Source organism: Poecilia mexicana, unplaced genomic scaffold (assembly GCF_051168715.1).
Source record: "Poecilia mexicana isolate PSO_F unplaced genomic scaffold, ASM5116871v1 scaffold_10, whole genome shotgun sequence".
Taxonomy (NCBI): domain Eukaryota; kingdom Metazoa; phylum Chordata; class Actinopteri; order Cyprinodontiformes; family Poeciliidae; genus Poecilia; species Poecilia mexicana.
This window is the reverse complement of record NW_028263379.1, coordinates 15,163,020-15,176,709: the sequence shown is the minus strand read 5'-3', so window position 1 is coordinate 15,176,709 and position 13,690 is coordinate 15,163,020. Positions and strand designations below refer to the sequence as shown.

Here is a 13,690-nt window from a genome sequence, read left to right as displayed (position 1 = left end):
TTTTAAGCAGTCTTATTTTGAAGCCAGATTTTAATATATTAAAAAAAAAGAAAACTCTCCATTTGGTAGAACCCATTGACACAATGAGTGACATCATACAGCCATATAAAGAGGAAATGCTGGGCTGGCCCCTCCCATACACCATCTTAGGCAGTAGCATCTAAAAGGGACAAACAATGGTAAGTAAAAACACAAGAAATAATTTGCAAAATTTGCTAGCTTTAATTAAAACTTATGAGGACTGTAACATAATGCTGCCACAAACAAAACCATAAATAAGTGAGTGAAGCAAAGCTGCAACAGCAATGTTTAATTTCAAGCATTATGGCCAACTATAAAAATATTGGATAAATAAGAAATATATTTGAGTGGTTGACACAAACGTAACCACTTTGTCACACAAACCTGGAAATCTCAGAATCATCATAAAATTAAAACCTGTTATAAAACTGCATTGTTCAACTAAAGTTGCAGTACTGATTCACAGGAAGGTTCCTTTATTCAAGACTCGTTGTCCTACTAATGGGACTTACTTATAAAATGTCTTCAAGCTTCAACCTTAATAAAATTTATAACAATAAATATGTGTCAATACACTATAGCAGGGTTCACCAACTCCAGTCCTCGAGGGCTACCATCCTGCAACTTTTAGATTCACCTCTGCTCCAAAATGTCTGAATTCCCTCACCAGCATTCATTCCTCTCTGCAATAGGCTGGAAACGAGCAGTTTATTTGATCCAGGTGTGTTTGAGCAGAGACGCATCTAAAAGTTACAGGATGGTAGCCCTCGAGGACTGGAATTGGTGACCCCTGCACTATAGGATCTACAGACCACAGTAGATTTGTTTTCATAATAAAAAATATACAATGATTTGAAGAACCACTTCTTTGCATGAATAAAATAAAACTTAATCTCTTATGTACAAATATTTCAATTAAAATTTTTACAACTGTCTTCAAATTAGTGAGAACGAAGTCAAAAATTGAGTTGTAAGTATTTTAAGTTCTGAAAAAGACAAGTATGCAGGAAGAGAGACACCTCCTACTCATTATCAAATCTTTAATTTGAAACAACCAATAAAAGAATCTGACACTTTGACACATAGTTTGGCCATTTTGAAGCTCCTCCCACACCTATTAAAATACCAGCAAGGTCGCTGAAGGGACAGTACGAAGATGATTGTGCTACTGGGTACTTTGCTTCTTGTTCGTTGCACATGTGAGTACTTCTAGATTTTTGTCATGACATGCATTTTGTTCAATATAACATATCCTATTTTTATTTCTCTTTAGATACTTTTATTCCAGTGAAGCCAGTTCTACTTGGTGAATCTGTGATGTTCAACTGTGATTTGCCAAATACTGAGATAGGCCAAAAACAAGTCTACTGGTACAAGCAGAGTCCAGGAGAAACTCTTAGACTGATCGTGAAATTCACTTTGAGACACCAAAATCCTGCAACCTCTGTGCGTTCACCAGAGTTTTCTGACTCAAGGTGGATGGCTGGTGTTAATGAAACATCTAGCAGTCTGACGATTTTAAGAGCAACTCAAGAGGATGAGGGAACCTATCACTGTGTGGTTATGGACTGGACCGGAACCAATAAATGGAATGGGACATATTTGATCGTGAGAGGTAAACTATGTGATCTAAAACCTTACAAATACACCTGCCTTTACAGTGGGTATAAAATGTTAAGAAATTATCTAAAGACAGAAAACTTCTTAGTTGTGTGAAGATTTCTTAAACTATAATAAATGGATATTTTATTGTCAAATGTAGTCATTAACCATACGTTTTATTTAACACAAAATGCATGTAGCTTCATGTTTGTTGAACTGTTTTCCAAACTGTTTGTGCACTTTCCAGGAAATACTATGAAGACATCACACTACACAGTTTTTCACCAGCCGACAGTCTTAGATCCGGACCTCTCCACAGATCATGGGACTGTACAGTGTTCAGTCTTCACTGATCTAGAAAACAAAATGTGTTCAGAGGATCTCAGTGTGTTGTGGCTTAGAGCTGAAGCAGAAGAATCTCATCCTGACATCATTTACATTGACAATAATAAACGTGGTGAATGCAAGAAGAAATCTGACAGTCAAAATAGTTGTTTTTATCACTTTTCTAAGAACATTACCTCCCATGACTCTGCATTTTACTACTGTGCCATTGCTACATGTGGAAAGATTTTATTTGGAAATGTCACCAAAAGTAAGATTGGTAAGTGTTTCTCCTCCACATAAAGAATCATATACCTACCATGTAACAAACAGTGTTGTCCAATATTTTTTTAATTATCTTTTTCTAGAGCAATCTGGAGGCCTTCAGCTTATAATCCTTGTGATATTAGCAATATGCTTGGTTATTTCTGTGATTGTGAATATTGTTTTAATCTGTTGCCAACCTCTATGGACTGGATGTAACTGCTTGAAAGGTAAGTTTGAGTTGACTACACCAAGGGTTTTACTCTACAGTGAAAATAATGTTAGAGCAATGGTCTGCTTTAAATAAACCTTTGAGAAAATTGTGAACTCATATTTGTTTTATATGCTTATGGTTTCACATTACTTGCACCATATACACTCAGTGTCATCATGGTGTCATAAATTGAATATATACATATAGCTACTTCATTTTATTACTATTGATCAAGTTTGACACTCAATCTCGTTTGGAGATTAGAAAAAGTTCAAACAGTAAAGTCTGTGCTTTTTTAGCACAACCACACAGTATATTGCATGTAATATACAGTATATTACAATACATGCAATATACTGTACTGTAACTCCATGTATGCGGTTACAATACATGGAGTTACAAGCGTTACTAACAGGATTAAACCAAAATGTTCAGTTAATGTGGTCAAATTTTGAGAAATTGTAAAAAAAAATGTCTCAATTTAAATTGTCCTGCATTTACTTTCAGCTGGAAGGGAAACTACTACTTCACAGGAAATGAATGACTTTAGCAAACAATTACCTGAAACTGTGAGTAATTAAATATCTTGTTGCTGTGTTTGTAAAGTAATTTCCAGTACCTGGAATAAATAAATGATTTCAATGTCACAATATTGCTTTTTTACTACCCAGGATCAAGATGGAAACAGTCGTCATGGTGCATTAGAGTTGTCTGGAGGAAAAGCAAAACAAGGAAGAAAGAAGACAAAGATTCAAACTGAGGAAATTTTTTACTCACAGGTTACATTCAAGGAAAATTCAAACATGTGAAAATCTGGCATACGTATGTGTCCTTTCTTTTTACATCACAATAACTACAAAATCCAGTATGCTAACTGGCAAAAGTCATCCTCTTTAAGTTTATGTACGATGAAAACATTCAAAATGTACACCTCCGATTTACCATTTAATGTTTGTATAACTGTAAAAATAAACCTAGTTCCAAAAATACAAGACGTGCTTTTAATTAAATATAAAACTTAAACATGGAGTATGAAACTTACAAACCAAAGTTACCGTTCATTTGATGACATATTTTGTTTTTTAGGATAAATATCAAACAGTAGAATAGACAAAATATATATACATATATTTTTTTACATAGATTAACATCAGGAATAAAGGAGAAAAGTTAAGCTTGTGAATTTTTTTCAGGTATGGTTGAGCTTTATTATTAAGAGCTTTGTACTCTAAACCCAACCTATAGAGTTTACAACTACAATACATGAACCACTTCTTTAACATCACCATTAAATATTAATATATTTTTTTTACAAACAACAAGAAAAGGACTTCAGGAAAATTGTGTCATTTGTGACTTTGAAGTCATAATAAAAACTGTTTTTAGTGATCTTATTACTGGAAGCAGGGGCAGACTGGGATACAGGACTACCAGGGATTTCCCTAGTGGGTGGCTGGAGGTTTAGCCTGTGGAAAAGCCACAATCATCCCAGAGTAAAGAAGCTCATTTTTGCCTTCTCTGTCTCCTCTGCTTCAGCCAAGCACTTCATATATCCGCTCAGTCTGCAGCTGTGGAGTAGACCTGCAAACACATGAGCAAGTGCTACAGGTCGGTTGACAATGAAGAGTGGAGATCAGAAAAACTCCTCCGACAGAGCCCTGTCTCTCCCTGTTTGTCTCTCGCAGCCAACAGAGAAATGTGCAGTGCAATGACTCTGGCTCATCATGCAAGACCAACAAAGGTGTTTTAGGCCGGCCTTGAATGATGTAGAGGCCCCTTTTCCTGTTAAGGGCATCACAACCATTAGCATGTCTATTGTGATTTCTATCAACCTCTAATGCATCTTCAGGCAGCACCAGACACAGCTTCAAAGGCTTAATTAGAATACAGTGTAAGGAGCATCTGACTTATACACAACCATAACAAGTCCAGAAATTCGTGATAAAGAATAAATAACACAAGGGCCTCCAATGGCTGACTTGAATACATTTGTTCTGGTGGACTAATGAGAATAGTGTTTATCTTCAAAACATACTTATTAAATCTATAGATCAAGCAATACAACAATCAATAAAAGGAGAGGTATTGTTTTCTCAAAACTACTTAAATTATTAAAATTGTAGGATAGCCAAACATGCCATTTACTTTCAAATATAAACATATTTTTAAAAATACTTTTCTAAACATTTATGTGTTTGGTTAAAGTTGGCGAAACCATTGTGACAGGAAGAGCAAAAGATTATAACTTTTGATAACCAATCGGAAAGATGTGTGAGTATGACATGTATGATGTTGAAGCTCCTCCCAGTCAGATTAAAAATAAGTGTTTGTGTGACTGCAAGAGGAAGGATGAAGATGTTTGTTCTATTAGCTGCACTGCTGTTTCTGCATCAGACATGTGAGTGGTTTTGAATTAGTTGCAAGTGTTTTGTGATTATATTGAGATGGGTGTACTTTCATGTAATATGTCTTCTTTTTGTTCAGATTCTCTGGTTCCAGTGATGCAAGTTCAGCTTGGTGAACCTGCAACTTTTCCATGCGCTATGCCAAAGTTTAAGTTTACCCAACAAGTCGTTTACTGGTACAAGCAGAGTCCAGGGGATACTTTGAGACAAATTGTTAAATTGTCTGTGAAGCAACAAAAAATAACAAATTTTACATTTGGAACACAGTTTTCTGACTTAAGATGGAAGGTTACTGATGATAAAAAGGAAATAAACTTGACAATTTTGAGGACAACACGAGGGGATTTTGGGATATATCACTGTGCAAGCAAGGATTCCACTGGGAATCCTGAATGGAGTGCTACAAATTTGACATTCAAAGGTAAATAATATAACATACTTCTATAAAGTTTTCAATTGCCTATGTCATGAAAGAAAAATAAGATGTTAATGATATGAAAACTTAACCAAGCCTCCTGAAATAACATTAAGAACTTATTTTGGTTGCTAGCCTGTACATGTGAGGAGCAACAGGTACATTTAAAATATAAAATGTGAAATAAACAAGATACTTTACATTTTCTGGTACATTCTAGTAACAGTAAAGCTGGTTCAGTTTGATGAATTTGTGACTTTTCTTTTGTGCTCTGTCCTATTCTTAGTTCAACCACAGACATTCACTGGTACAAACAGTGAATATGTTTGTACATAACATTTTTGTACAGCACATACTCTCCTGGAGATACTCGGAAAATGACTTTGAAAGTGACAAATCTGGAACATTGGAAAATATTTAATAGTGATAAGAAAATAATGGCATTTTTTAAATTACCTTTAAAACTTCAATGTATGGATATAAAACTGTAGGAAACAGAACAATATGTAGACTTGATAGAAACTTATGAACAAACTGTTATTTATTTTTTGAAGTAGTCAAAGTATTTGACAGGTTTCCACTGAAAGCTGCCCAATATTTAATTAAAACCATTGAATATGGTTCTGGCATTGTTTAATTGACTTTTCTGTTTTTTCTTGTGTTGTGCAGACAATACTGCAAGGGTATCCGACTACACTGTGATACAGCAGCCTGCAGTATCCAATCCAGTTCGTTCAGGAGACACTGCTATCTTTCAGTGTTCAATTTTGTTTGACTCTGAGAAGATGCCATGTTCAAAAGATCCTACCATCTTCTGGTTCCAAGCAAAATCCAATAATGCCTATCCGAACGTGATCTACGCAGACACAAACAGACGTGATGAATGTGAGAAGAGATTTGACAAAGAGAAAAGTTGTTTGTTTCAGTTCTCAAAAGTTGTCAGCTCCTCTGATGCTGGGATGTTTTACTGTGTTGTGTCCTCTTGTGGAAAACTGTTAATCGGAAATGGAACCAGATTGGAAATTGGTGAGATTTTGTCTCTGATGCTTTTAATTAAATAATACATTTATAATTGCACTAATTATGAACAATTATTTTGTTTTTTGTTGTTTCTAGCAAGCAGCACAAGTTTTGAATTTACGGCCCTGGTGACTGCAGTGTCCTGCCTGGTCTTTTCTTTGATTTTAAGTGTTGTTTTCATCTGTTGCCAAGCTCCAACGACAGATCAAAAACCATCCCATGGCAAGTATGACGAAAAAAATTAGATTGTTGTCATTTTCATTCGTTTTTGGGTTGTTCTGTTTTTGTTTGTTTTTTTTGCCTGAGACCATATGCTCAAAATATTGAGCTCCAAGAGCAAAGATGTTCTGCACTCAACAGCTTTTTGCAAGATGCAGTCTATTGGTTTTGCTTGTTCAGTGTAATGTGTGTTTTATTTCTTATGCTCCAACATTCTCACATAGAGACTGTCTTTCAGACTAAGTAGCTACTAAGGTTTATGACCTTTTTTACTGATCTCAAAGAAATTCTTCCACTTATTTCTTCAAATTTTTCTGAACTTGACTTGTCGTCATCAAATAACTTAAAACCAAACTAAATAAAAGTTAAGTGAAGCAAGGTTTAAGTCGCTTAAGTGAATAACCCTACAATTTTTCATAATTAGGGATGGAAAGCATCAATTTACAAGAAACACTACACAGCTTGACACAGAAAATACCTGTAAGTAATACTGATGGAGGACAAGTATTGTTTTTTTGGTTTTGTATCAATTTCCTAATATCAGACAGCTAAATGTAGTAATTTATTGTTATCTTCCACACAGGCTGAAGGTGGAAACGAAAACTATGCTGCATTACATTTCTCTACAAGTAAGAAACGATGTGAAGGCCGGAAGAAAAAAATGGAAACAGAAGAGTGCTTTTACTCTGAGATTAAAATCTGAACATCAACAAATATTGCAGTGAAAAATCAAATGTAGCTGCTTTTTATTGCAGAGTATTTTAAAATGCACCCCAAGCCATTTGAAATTATCTGTATTTTTAAGGGATGTTTTTTTTTAAAAAAAAAAACTGCATCTAATAGCATCCAGAATCTTTCTCTTTGAAATGTGTGTCGTTTGTTTTTGTCTAAATTGGTTGCTTCATAGGTACTTCAACACAAGTAGTAAAAAAGAACCCAGAAGTACTCGAGTGTTATATTTCCATGTTAATCACATTCATTTGTATTACTAATCAGTTAGAATCAGAGTATGCTATCTGTAATTGTTACGCAATAATTTGTTTTCCTTTATTGTACAGTATGTTGTTCTTTGTTTTATGTATTTTAACTTTGTGAACTTCAATTGCCTGTCATATTATTAATAAAGTAATAACTAGGTACAGGGTTTGTCTCTGTGTATTATAACCCTCACGGGGTCATGGTATGTCATGCTCGTCTGAACTTTTGTAACTCAGAGTGGAGTGTGCATGCCACCTGTCACTCAAAATGCAGGGTCCTTTAGTAAAACAAGTAGAGCAAGTTCACTTTTACTGGCATTTTATGATCCCTTTATGAATGCTGTTTATATGGTGAGTACTTTAAAATGTCTCTCTCATGCACCCTGCTAATAAAATAGATTGATTATTAATCTGTTACATATTTAAGTGGCTGCAGTGGTTCAGGATGAAAGTTAATTCCGTATGTTTATTAAACAGTGGACTGAAGTCTAACCTAAAATATTCTAAATAAAAACTAAAAAATTCTAGAAGCAGAGATATTCTTTTGTTGCATTTTGATTCTTCAAAATAAAAATAAGTTAAATAAAAAAATACTGGATATCAAAGGATCATCACCACAGTAAAGCATAGTGATGCCTGGTAGCTTCATGCTCTGGGGCTGTTCTTTCTCTGGAAGTGCAGATTTAGTGAAGTGGAGGCAGACCCTGCTGCCTGGGCAGGCAGTGGGGGGCATTGCCCACCCATAGAGCCAGCCATGCTCACCCTGGACTGGAAGCTGTTTTTTTTTTTTCTACCTCAGAGTGGCAACCTTTCTATTATTCCTATCTTGATTTGATAAAGTAGGGCCTCCCACACTTCGTAAACATGCTGGTACTTTCTGTGAAAGTCCCAGGCCACAGGGATGCCAGAAGGTGAAAGAGTAGGCATACTTACTCTTGAGGTGTTTCTGACCATCTTCTTCCTTTCCTCTATCTTTGATGGAGAGAATCTCCAGTATTAAATACACAAACAGTTACTTTGGCTGCAATCCTTTTATTATTTACAAACCAGCCGCAGACATTATTGTTCCTCATATTTGACGAAAGCCTTTGTGGTTTCATTTTTCACTTTTATAAGCATTTTTAGGACAAACTGTAGAAGATTTGTGACGATTTATAGAACATTTTTAAAACAAAATGACAGCAATTTTACAACAGCAATCTTGGAACAGTGTCAACGTCCATTATATGTGTGTGTGTGTGTGTGTGTGTGTGTGTGTGTGCGTGTGCGCGTGTGTGTGTGTGTGCGCGCGTGCACAGGGGGGTGGGGGAGGGTAGAAAGAGCATGTTTCTTGAAACTAGTTAGCTAGTTAGAACCTTCCTTGACATAGGTGCTCAAATGAGGGGATGCAATGTTATCAAGAAAAGCTCTGCAAAAATGTTTGTGCTCTGAACACGAGCACAATAGTGTGAGGTGGTACATAAAGTCAAAATCTGTGCGAACTTAAAACAAACTGGAAGAGTGCAGAAATTCTGGATCAGATAGCAATGCGATATTCAGTAATTAGTGGGATGTGCAGATGATCTATTGCTGCATTTTAAAACATACTGCATCTTGCAAGAACAAATGTCCATTGTTACAGCCAGTGGCCTTTTCTGTGTTTATTTGTTTTTTTTGCAGAGGCTAATCAGATGGACTTCACCTGGAAGCGGGTGTTGCCTTAATGTCCTGTGTCACACCCTGAGGCCTACCGTGATTGGGTCATCAATTACAGGCTCCACCAATCGCTGTTGAGGCCTCCCTTTCAAAATCAAGGACTTCCTAGGAGAAGGTGCAGCTTGTTTCTTTGTTGAGACAGCTTGCCACTTGTTGGATGTGTATGTGGGTTTGCTGTTACCTGTTTGCACTTTGACCTTTCTGTAACTTGTGACAGGATTGAACCTGTGGGGTTTTGTTTTCTTGTACTGCTACTAGAGTTGTGGTCTAATTTGGCTTTGTTAATTTCTTTAGACTGCTTCAACAGTCGTTACCCTGTGGGGTTTTATAACGCTACACTAGACTTGTAGCTTGTTTTGTTTGTTTTACTGTGTTTGTTTAACCTGGACGCAAAGTCCCATGTGATTAAGTTTTGTCACACAGCACTGATTTGTAGATTTTGTTGATTTAGTACTTGTTGGCTGTAAGTTGTACCCTTTTGATTATTGTTACGTTTTTTTTTCTCGTTTTTTTCTCCTTTTGTTGAAAACCCAAACAATAAATTCCTAAATTGTCAAAACCTTAACATCTAGGTTTATTTAATGTTACTTCCCTTTCCCCTGGCTGAGCCAGGCCGTAACATCCATGTTCTTGGACATGTGCTCATGTAGTCAAGCAAAATGCAGACAGCCACAGTAGAAAGTAGCATGTTAATAAGCAATACGAAATATGTTTCATTGCCTGCGTGTTTCTGAATTCGGCAAAATGACAAAAACAAAAGAAATAGTGGAAATTTCACTGTTAAAGTGTCTAAGTGTGGAAGCGCAATATTTTTTTAAAGGAGTGTGTGAAAATAGAAGATTGAAGTGATATGCATTTCTAAGAAGTGGAAAAACAGTGTGGCAGGAAGTGCATACGACATTTACTACTTACAATCACAGAATCTATATTTTGTAACAACCAATGAGAACAATATGTTGCTTTGTGACCTGCAGGATATTAGTACCGTTTGAAGCACCACCCACTACCATTAAAACACCAGCAACTCTACTGTCAAGAGACAGATTCAAGATGATCGTGTTATTGGTGACTTTGCTTCTTCTTCATCGGGGCTGTAAGTTCTTTTTTAATACCATTGTATTTATGAATAAATAAATACACTTTATATTTATTTTTATTTTTTTCTACATAGACACTGTTGTACCATTGATACCAGTTCAAGCTGGAGAATCTGCGACCTTCCACTGTGCTCTACCGAGTGTTGAGTATAACCAAAGAGATATCCACTGGTACAAGCAAAGACCAGACGATGCTATGAAGCGGATTTTGAAAGTGTTGAAACGACTGAAAAATACAACCATTGATTTTGAGCCAGGGTTTTCTGACTCAAGATGGAAGGTGAATAATGATCAAAAATTTATCCGTCTGACGCTGCTGAATACAACCTACAGTGACCAAGGTCTCTATCACTGTGAACTCGCTACGTGGACAGGGAGAGCCAACTGGAGTTGGACATATTTGATGGTGACAGGTAATGAATGATTTATTTTTTAAATTTCTGCTTCTACAGCTTAACGCTATGAAAAAAGTGATTGTAGGAAACTGAACAATATGTAGACTTAATAGAAACATATGAAACTATTTAGATTGCATTTTAAAACTTACATTTTTGCAAGGATGATATTCAAAACATGGACATGTATTAAGCGTCTCACTGAATCTGTCCATTTTTTAACAGAATCATTGCAGGTGTATTTGACATAGCTTAATTTACTTTTAAACTTTTCTTCTGTTGTGCAGAGAATACTGTGAGGATATCGAACAAGACTGTCATTCAGCAACTTGCAGTATCCATTCCAGTTCGCTCAGGAGACACAGCTACCCTTCAGTGTTCTGTTTTGTTTGACTCTGAGAAGATGGCTTGCTCTGAAGATTTCAGCGTGTTCTGGTTCCAAGCAAAATCAAATAATACTTATCCAAATATGATCTACACAGAGGGAAACAAACATCATGAATGCAAGAAGAAATCTGACTCTGAGAAGAGTTGTATGTTTAATTTCTCCAAAGTTGTCAACTCATCTGATTCTGGGATTTTTTACTGCGCTGTGACCTCATGTGGAAAAATATTCTTTGGAAATGGAACCAGACTGGAAATTGGTAGGATTTTGTCTCTGATACTTTAAATTAAATAATACACTTAAAAAATATATAAAATACAAATAATTTTTTTTGTTGTTGTTTGTAGTGGACAACACAAGCTTTCCACTGGTGACTACCGTGTCCTGCCTGGTTTGTTCTTTAATTTTAAATATTGTTCTCATCTGTTACGGAACTTCGAGGGTAGTGCAAAAAAGATCTCATGGCAAGTATTACAAAAAAATTAGATTTCTGTTATTTTAGTTTTTTTTTTTTTATCTCGGACTATGCAAAAATTCATTATTTTAAATAGATATAACTCTATCTGTATTCTGTAGATTTGCCGATTTGGTGTAAAGTTTGTTTTATTTCTTACTGGGAAAGATCTACGCATAATTGCAACAATAATTGTTGATGCCAACTTTGAAATTATGAATTTGTAAAATATGTTTTTGCATTGTCTTTATTTGCATTTATTATCTGACACTTGGCAGTCAAATTTGTAACTAAACATAAGTAACTATTTTGTTCCAATCTCTCCAAACAATCTCCAATTTGTTTCTCACTAAGACAGCATTTTATAAGACTGTCTTATAAAATGCTTCAAATTGTTCATGTAATTTTGCAGCTCAGTCCAGCCTTTAATTATATCATATTAAACAGGAGCTAAAGCTTTTGACACTTCTTACTTATCTTAAAGCATGTTCTCTACTTTTTCTGCATATTTGCTCACAACTATTACTTGACTTGTGTCACCATCGAATATAACAGATTTAAACATCCAACGAAAATGGATGGAGTTTATAACCTTCTGATTTTTTTTCTTTTTTTTGTGCGTCAGGGATGGAGAGCACCACTTCACAAGAAACATCGCACAGACATCGAGAGAGAATACCTGATCCTGTAAGTAAAATGGATTGATGAACAATAATTTATTTTGCTTTGGTTTCCTTTTGTTTATATTCAACAGCTAAATGCACTAATTTTATTTTCATCTGCTCCACAGGCTGACGGTGAAAACAAAAACTATGCTACCTTGAATTTTTCTAAAAGTAAGAAAAAACGTGGAGGCAAGAAGAAAAGAATGGAACCTCAGGAGTGTTTCTACTCTGGCATTAAAGTCTAAGCATCAGTAAATATTGATGTGAAAAATCAGACATATGTTAAATGTGTTAATATATAGCATGTCTTTTTAATTGCTTTTTTTTTACTTCTCTATTAGCATAATTCACTGCTGTTGTAATCATTGTGATGTTTTTGTAATCATCTGAAGAAACAAAATAATTTGAAATGACAGAAATTGCTTTTTATAACTGGATAACTTACAACTTGTATTTCTTACAAATATTGGAGGGTTTAAAAATGTGTCCTTGTGATCACCTGGAAAAATATTTTGAAAATTAGATACTTGCTGGTAAGAAGATGATTTTTTCTTGTTTTGTTTTTTGCTGCCTTGAACTTCATCCTCTGTACTTGTCCCAATTAGTTGCGTTATAAGTGGTTTAATATTATAATTGAATGTCAAATAAATTGCTCCTATTTCACATTAATCTTCACAACTACTCATTTTACTCTGACTTTGATTTTGTTTTACGTTTAGATCAGAATTTAATAATAAAAAAAAAAAATTGCAGATACATTATTGACTTGCTGTTTGCAGAAGAATAGTGGAAACAGCTTAGTTTATGTCATGGTGTATACACAATATATAAAATCTCACTAGATGCTCACCACCATTGATTGACTTAAAGTGATTTTTAGTCCACATCTGTATTGTTTTTTTGTTTTTTTTATTAGACTGATAAAATACTGTAATCATGATTTTTTTGTTTTCACTTGCTATGCAGAAACTCTTTGTAATTAAGAGAAATAAAGGTTTGAAAACATTGGCCTGTCTTTTTTACCACAGAAGCTCACTGCCTTCACTAAAGAAAAAGACAACAAAATAAATTCTTGCGATGACAATGACAATGAATTTGTAGCTGCCACTGCTTCGCAAAGACAGCGTCTGATGCCAGAGAGTAGCAGAACGGGTTCAAATCAGCTGCAAGGGCTACTGTCTTTTTCTTTGGGGAAGCCATTACTGAGATCTGGCAAACAGGTTGTCATAATTTTTAGACATTTGTTAGTCAATAGAATTTTTGTATTGGTTATACATAATGTCAGATCTAAAAAATAAGGTGACTCTGTCAAGAACTGTTCTTGACAAAGGTGCTGAAATGAGGGGATGAAATGTTAAATATTTATTAAGGAAAGCTCTGCAAAAGTGTTTGTACTCTTTAGCATGTGCACATGGGTGTGAGATGGTACAGATTGTAGAAATTCTGGATCAAATAGCAATGAGGTTTTCAGTAATTGGTGGAATGTGTAGATGATCTGTTGCTGTGTACTAAAACATACTGCATCTTGCAGAAACAAA

At 35.2% G+C, this 13,690-nt stretch overlaps 3 protein-coding genes across 4 annotated transcripts; all 3 read left to right on the top strand.

Annotated features, from left to right (window-relative positions):
- The first annotated feature begins 1,173 nt into the window (after nucleotides 1–1,173).
- LOC148156947 (uncharacterized) lies at nucleotides 1,174–3,417 on the top strand. The gene is made up of 6 exons (XM_088009480.1): nucleotides 1,174–1,220; nucleotides 1,295–1,636; nucleotides 1,871–2,227; nucleotides 2,316–2,441; nucleotides 2,933–2,994; nucleotides 3,097–3,417. The coding sequence occupies exons 1-6, from the start codon at nucleotides 1,178–1,180 to the stop codon at nucleotides 3,232–3,234; spliced, it is 1,068 nt and encodes a 355-aa protein (XP_087865606.1). The 5' UTR covers nucleotides 1,174–1,177; the 3' UTR covers nucleotides 3,235–3,417.
- Nucleotides 3,418–4,759: 1,342 nt separating this feature from the next.
- On the top strand, nucleotides 4,760–7,623 carry LOC106923370 (uncharacterized). 2 transcript variants are annotated; one of them, XM_014996356.2, is made up of 6 exons: nucleotides 4,760–4,823; nucleotides 4,910–5,251; nucleotides 5,915–6,271; nucleotides 6,362–6,487; nucleotides 6,909–6,964; nucleotides 7,068–7,623. In XM_014996356.2, exons 1-6 carry the CDS (start codon nucleotides 4,775–4,777, stop codon nucleotides 7,185–7,187), a joined length of 1,050 nt encoding a protein of 349 aa, XP_014851842.2. In that variant the 5' UTR covers nucleotides 4,760–4,774; the 3' UTR covers nucleotides 7,188–7,623. The 2 variants fall into 2 exon arrangements, with proteins under 2 accessions (XP_014851842.2, XP_014851843.2); XM_014996357.2 differs by having other exon boundaries at nucleotides 6,362–6,491.
- A 1,401-nt stretch (nucleotides 7,624–9,024) lies between these two features.
- On the top strand, nucleotides 9,025–13,324 carry LOC148156946 (uncharacterized). Its single transcript, XM_088009479.1, has 6 exons — nucleotides 9,025–10,249; nucleotides 10,328–10,666; nucleotides 10,936–11,292; nucleotides 11,381–11,497; nucleotides 12,113–12,174; nucleotides 12,278–13,324. Exons 1-6 carry the CDS (start codon nucleotides 10,099–10,101, stop codon nucleotides 12,395–12,397), a joined length of 1,146 nt encoding a protein of 381 aa, XP_087865605.1. The 5' UTR covers nucleotides 9,025–10,098; the 3' UTR covers nucleotides 12,398–13,324.
- Nucleotides 13,325–13,690: the final 366 nt, after the last annotated feature.

Excerpts from the sequence above, each read along its gene's own strand:
- LOC148156947 (XM_088009480.1), top strand. The coding sequence starts at position 1,178 with ATGATTGTGCTACTGGGTACTTTGCTTCTTGTTCGTTGCACAT. Across the intron at positions 1,637-1,870 it reads GACATATTTGATCGTGAGAG|GAAATACTATGAAGACATCA; the intron begins GTAAACTATGTG and ends TGCACTTTCCAG. Across the intron at positions 2,442-2,932 it reads TGGATGTAACTGCTTGAAAG|CTGGAAGGGAAACTACTACT; the intron begins GTAAGTTTGAGT and ends ATTTACTTTCAG.
- LOC106923370 (XM_014996356.2), top strand. The coding sequence starts at position 4,775 with ATGAAGATGTTTGTTCTATTAGCTGCACTGCTGTTTCTGCATCAGACA. Across the intron at positions 4,824-4,909 it reads GCTGTTTCTGCATCAGACAT|ATTCTCTGGTTCCAGTGATG; the intron begins GTGAGTGGTTTT and ends CTTTTTGTTCAG. Across the intron at positions 5,252-5,914 it reads TACAAATTTGACATTCAAAG|ACAATACTGCAAGGGTATCC; the intron begins GTAAATAATATA and ends TGTGTTGTGCAG.
- LOC148156946 (XM_088009479.1), top strand. The coding sequence starts at position 10,099 with ATGAGAACAATATGTTGCTTTGTGACCTGCAGGATATTAGTACCGTTT. Across the intron at positions 11,293-11,380 it reads TGGAACCAGACTGGAAATTG|TGGACAACACAAGCTTTCCA; the intron begins GTAGGATTTTGT and ends TGTTGTTTGTAG. Across the intron at positions 12,175-12,277 it reads GAGAGAGAATACCTGATCCT|GCTGACGGTGAAAACAAAAA; the intron begins GTAAGTAAAATG and ends TCTGCTCCACAG.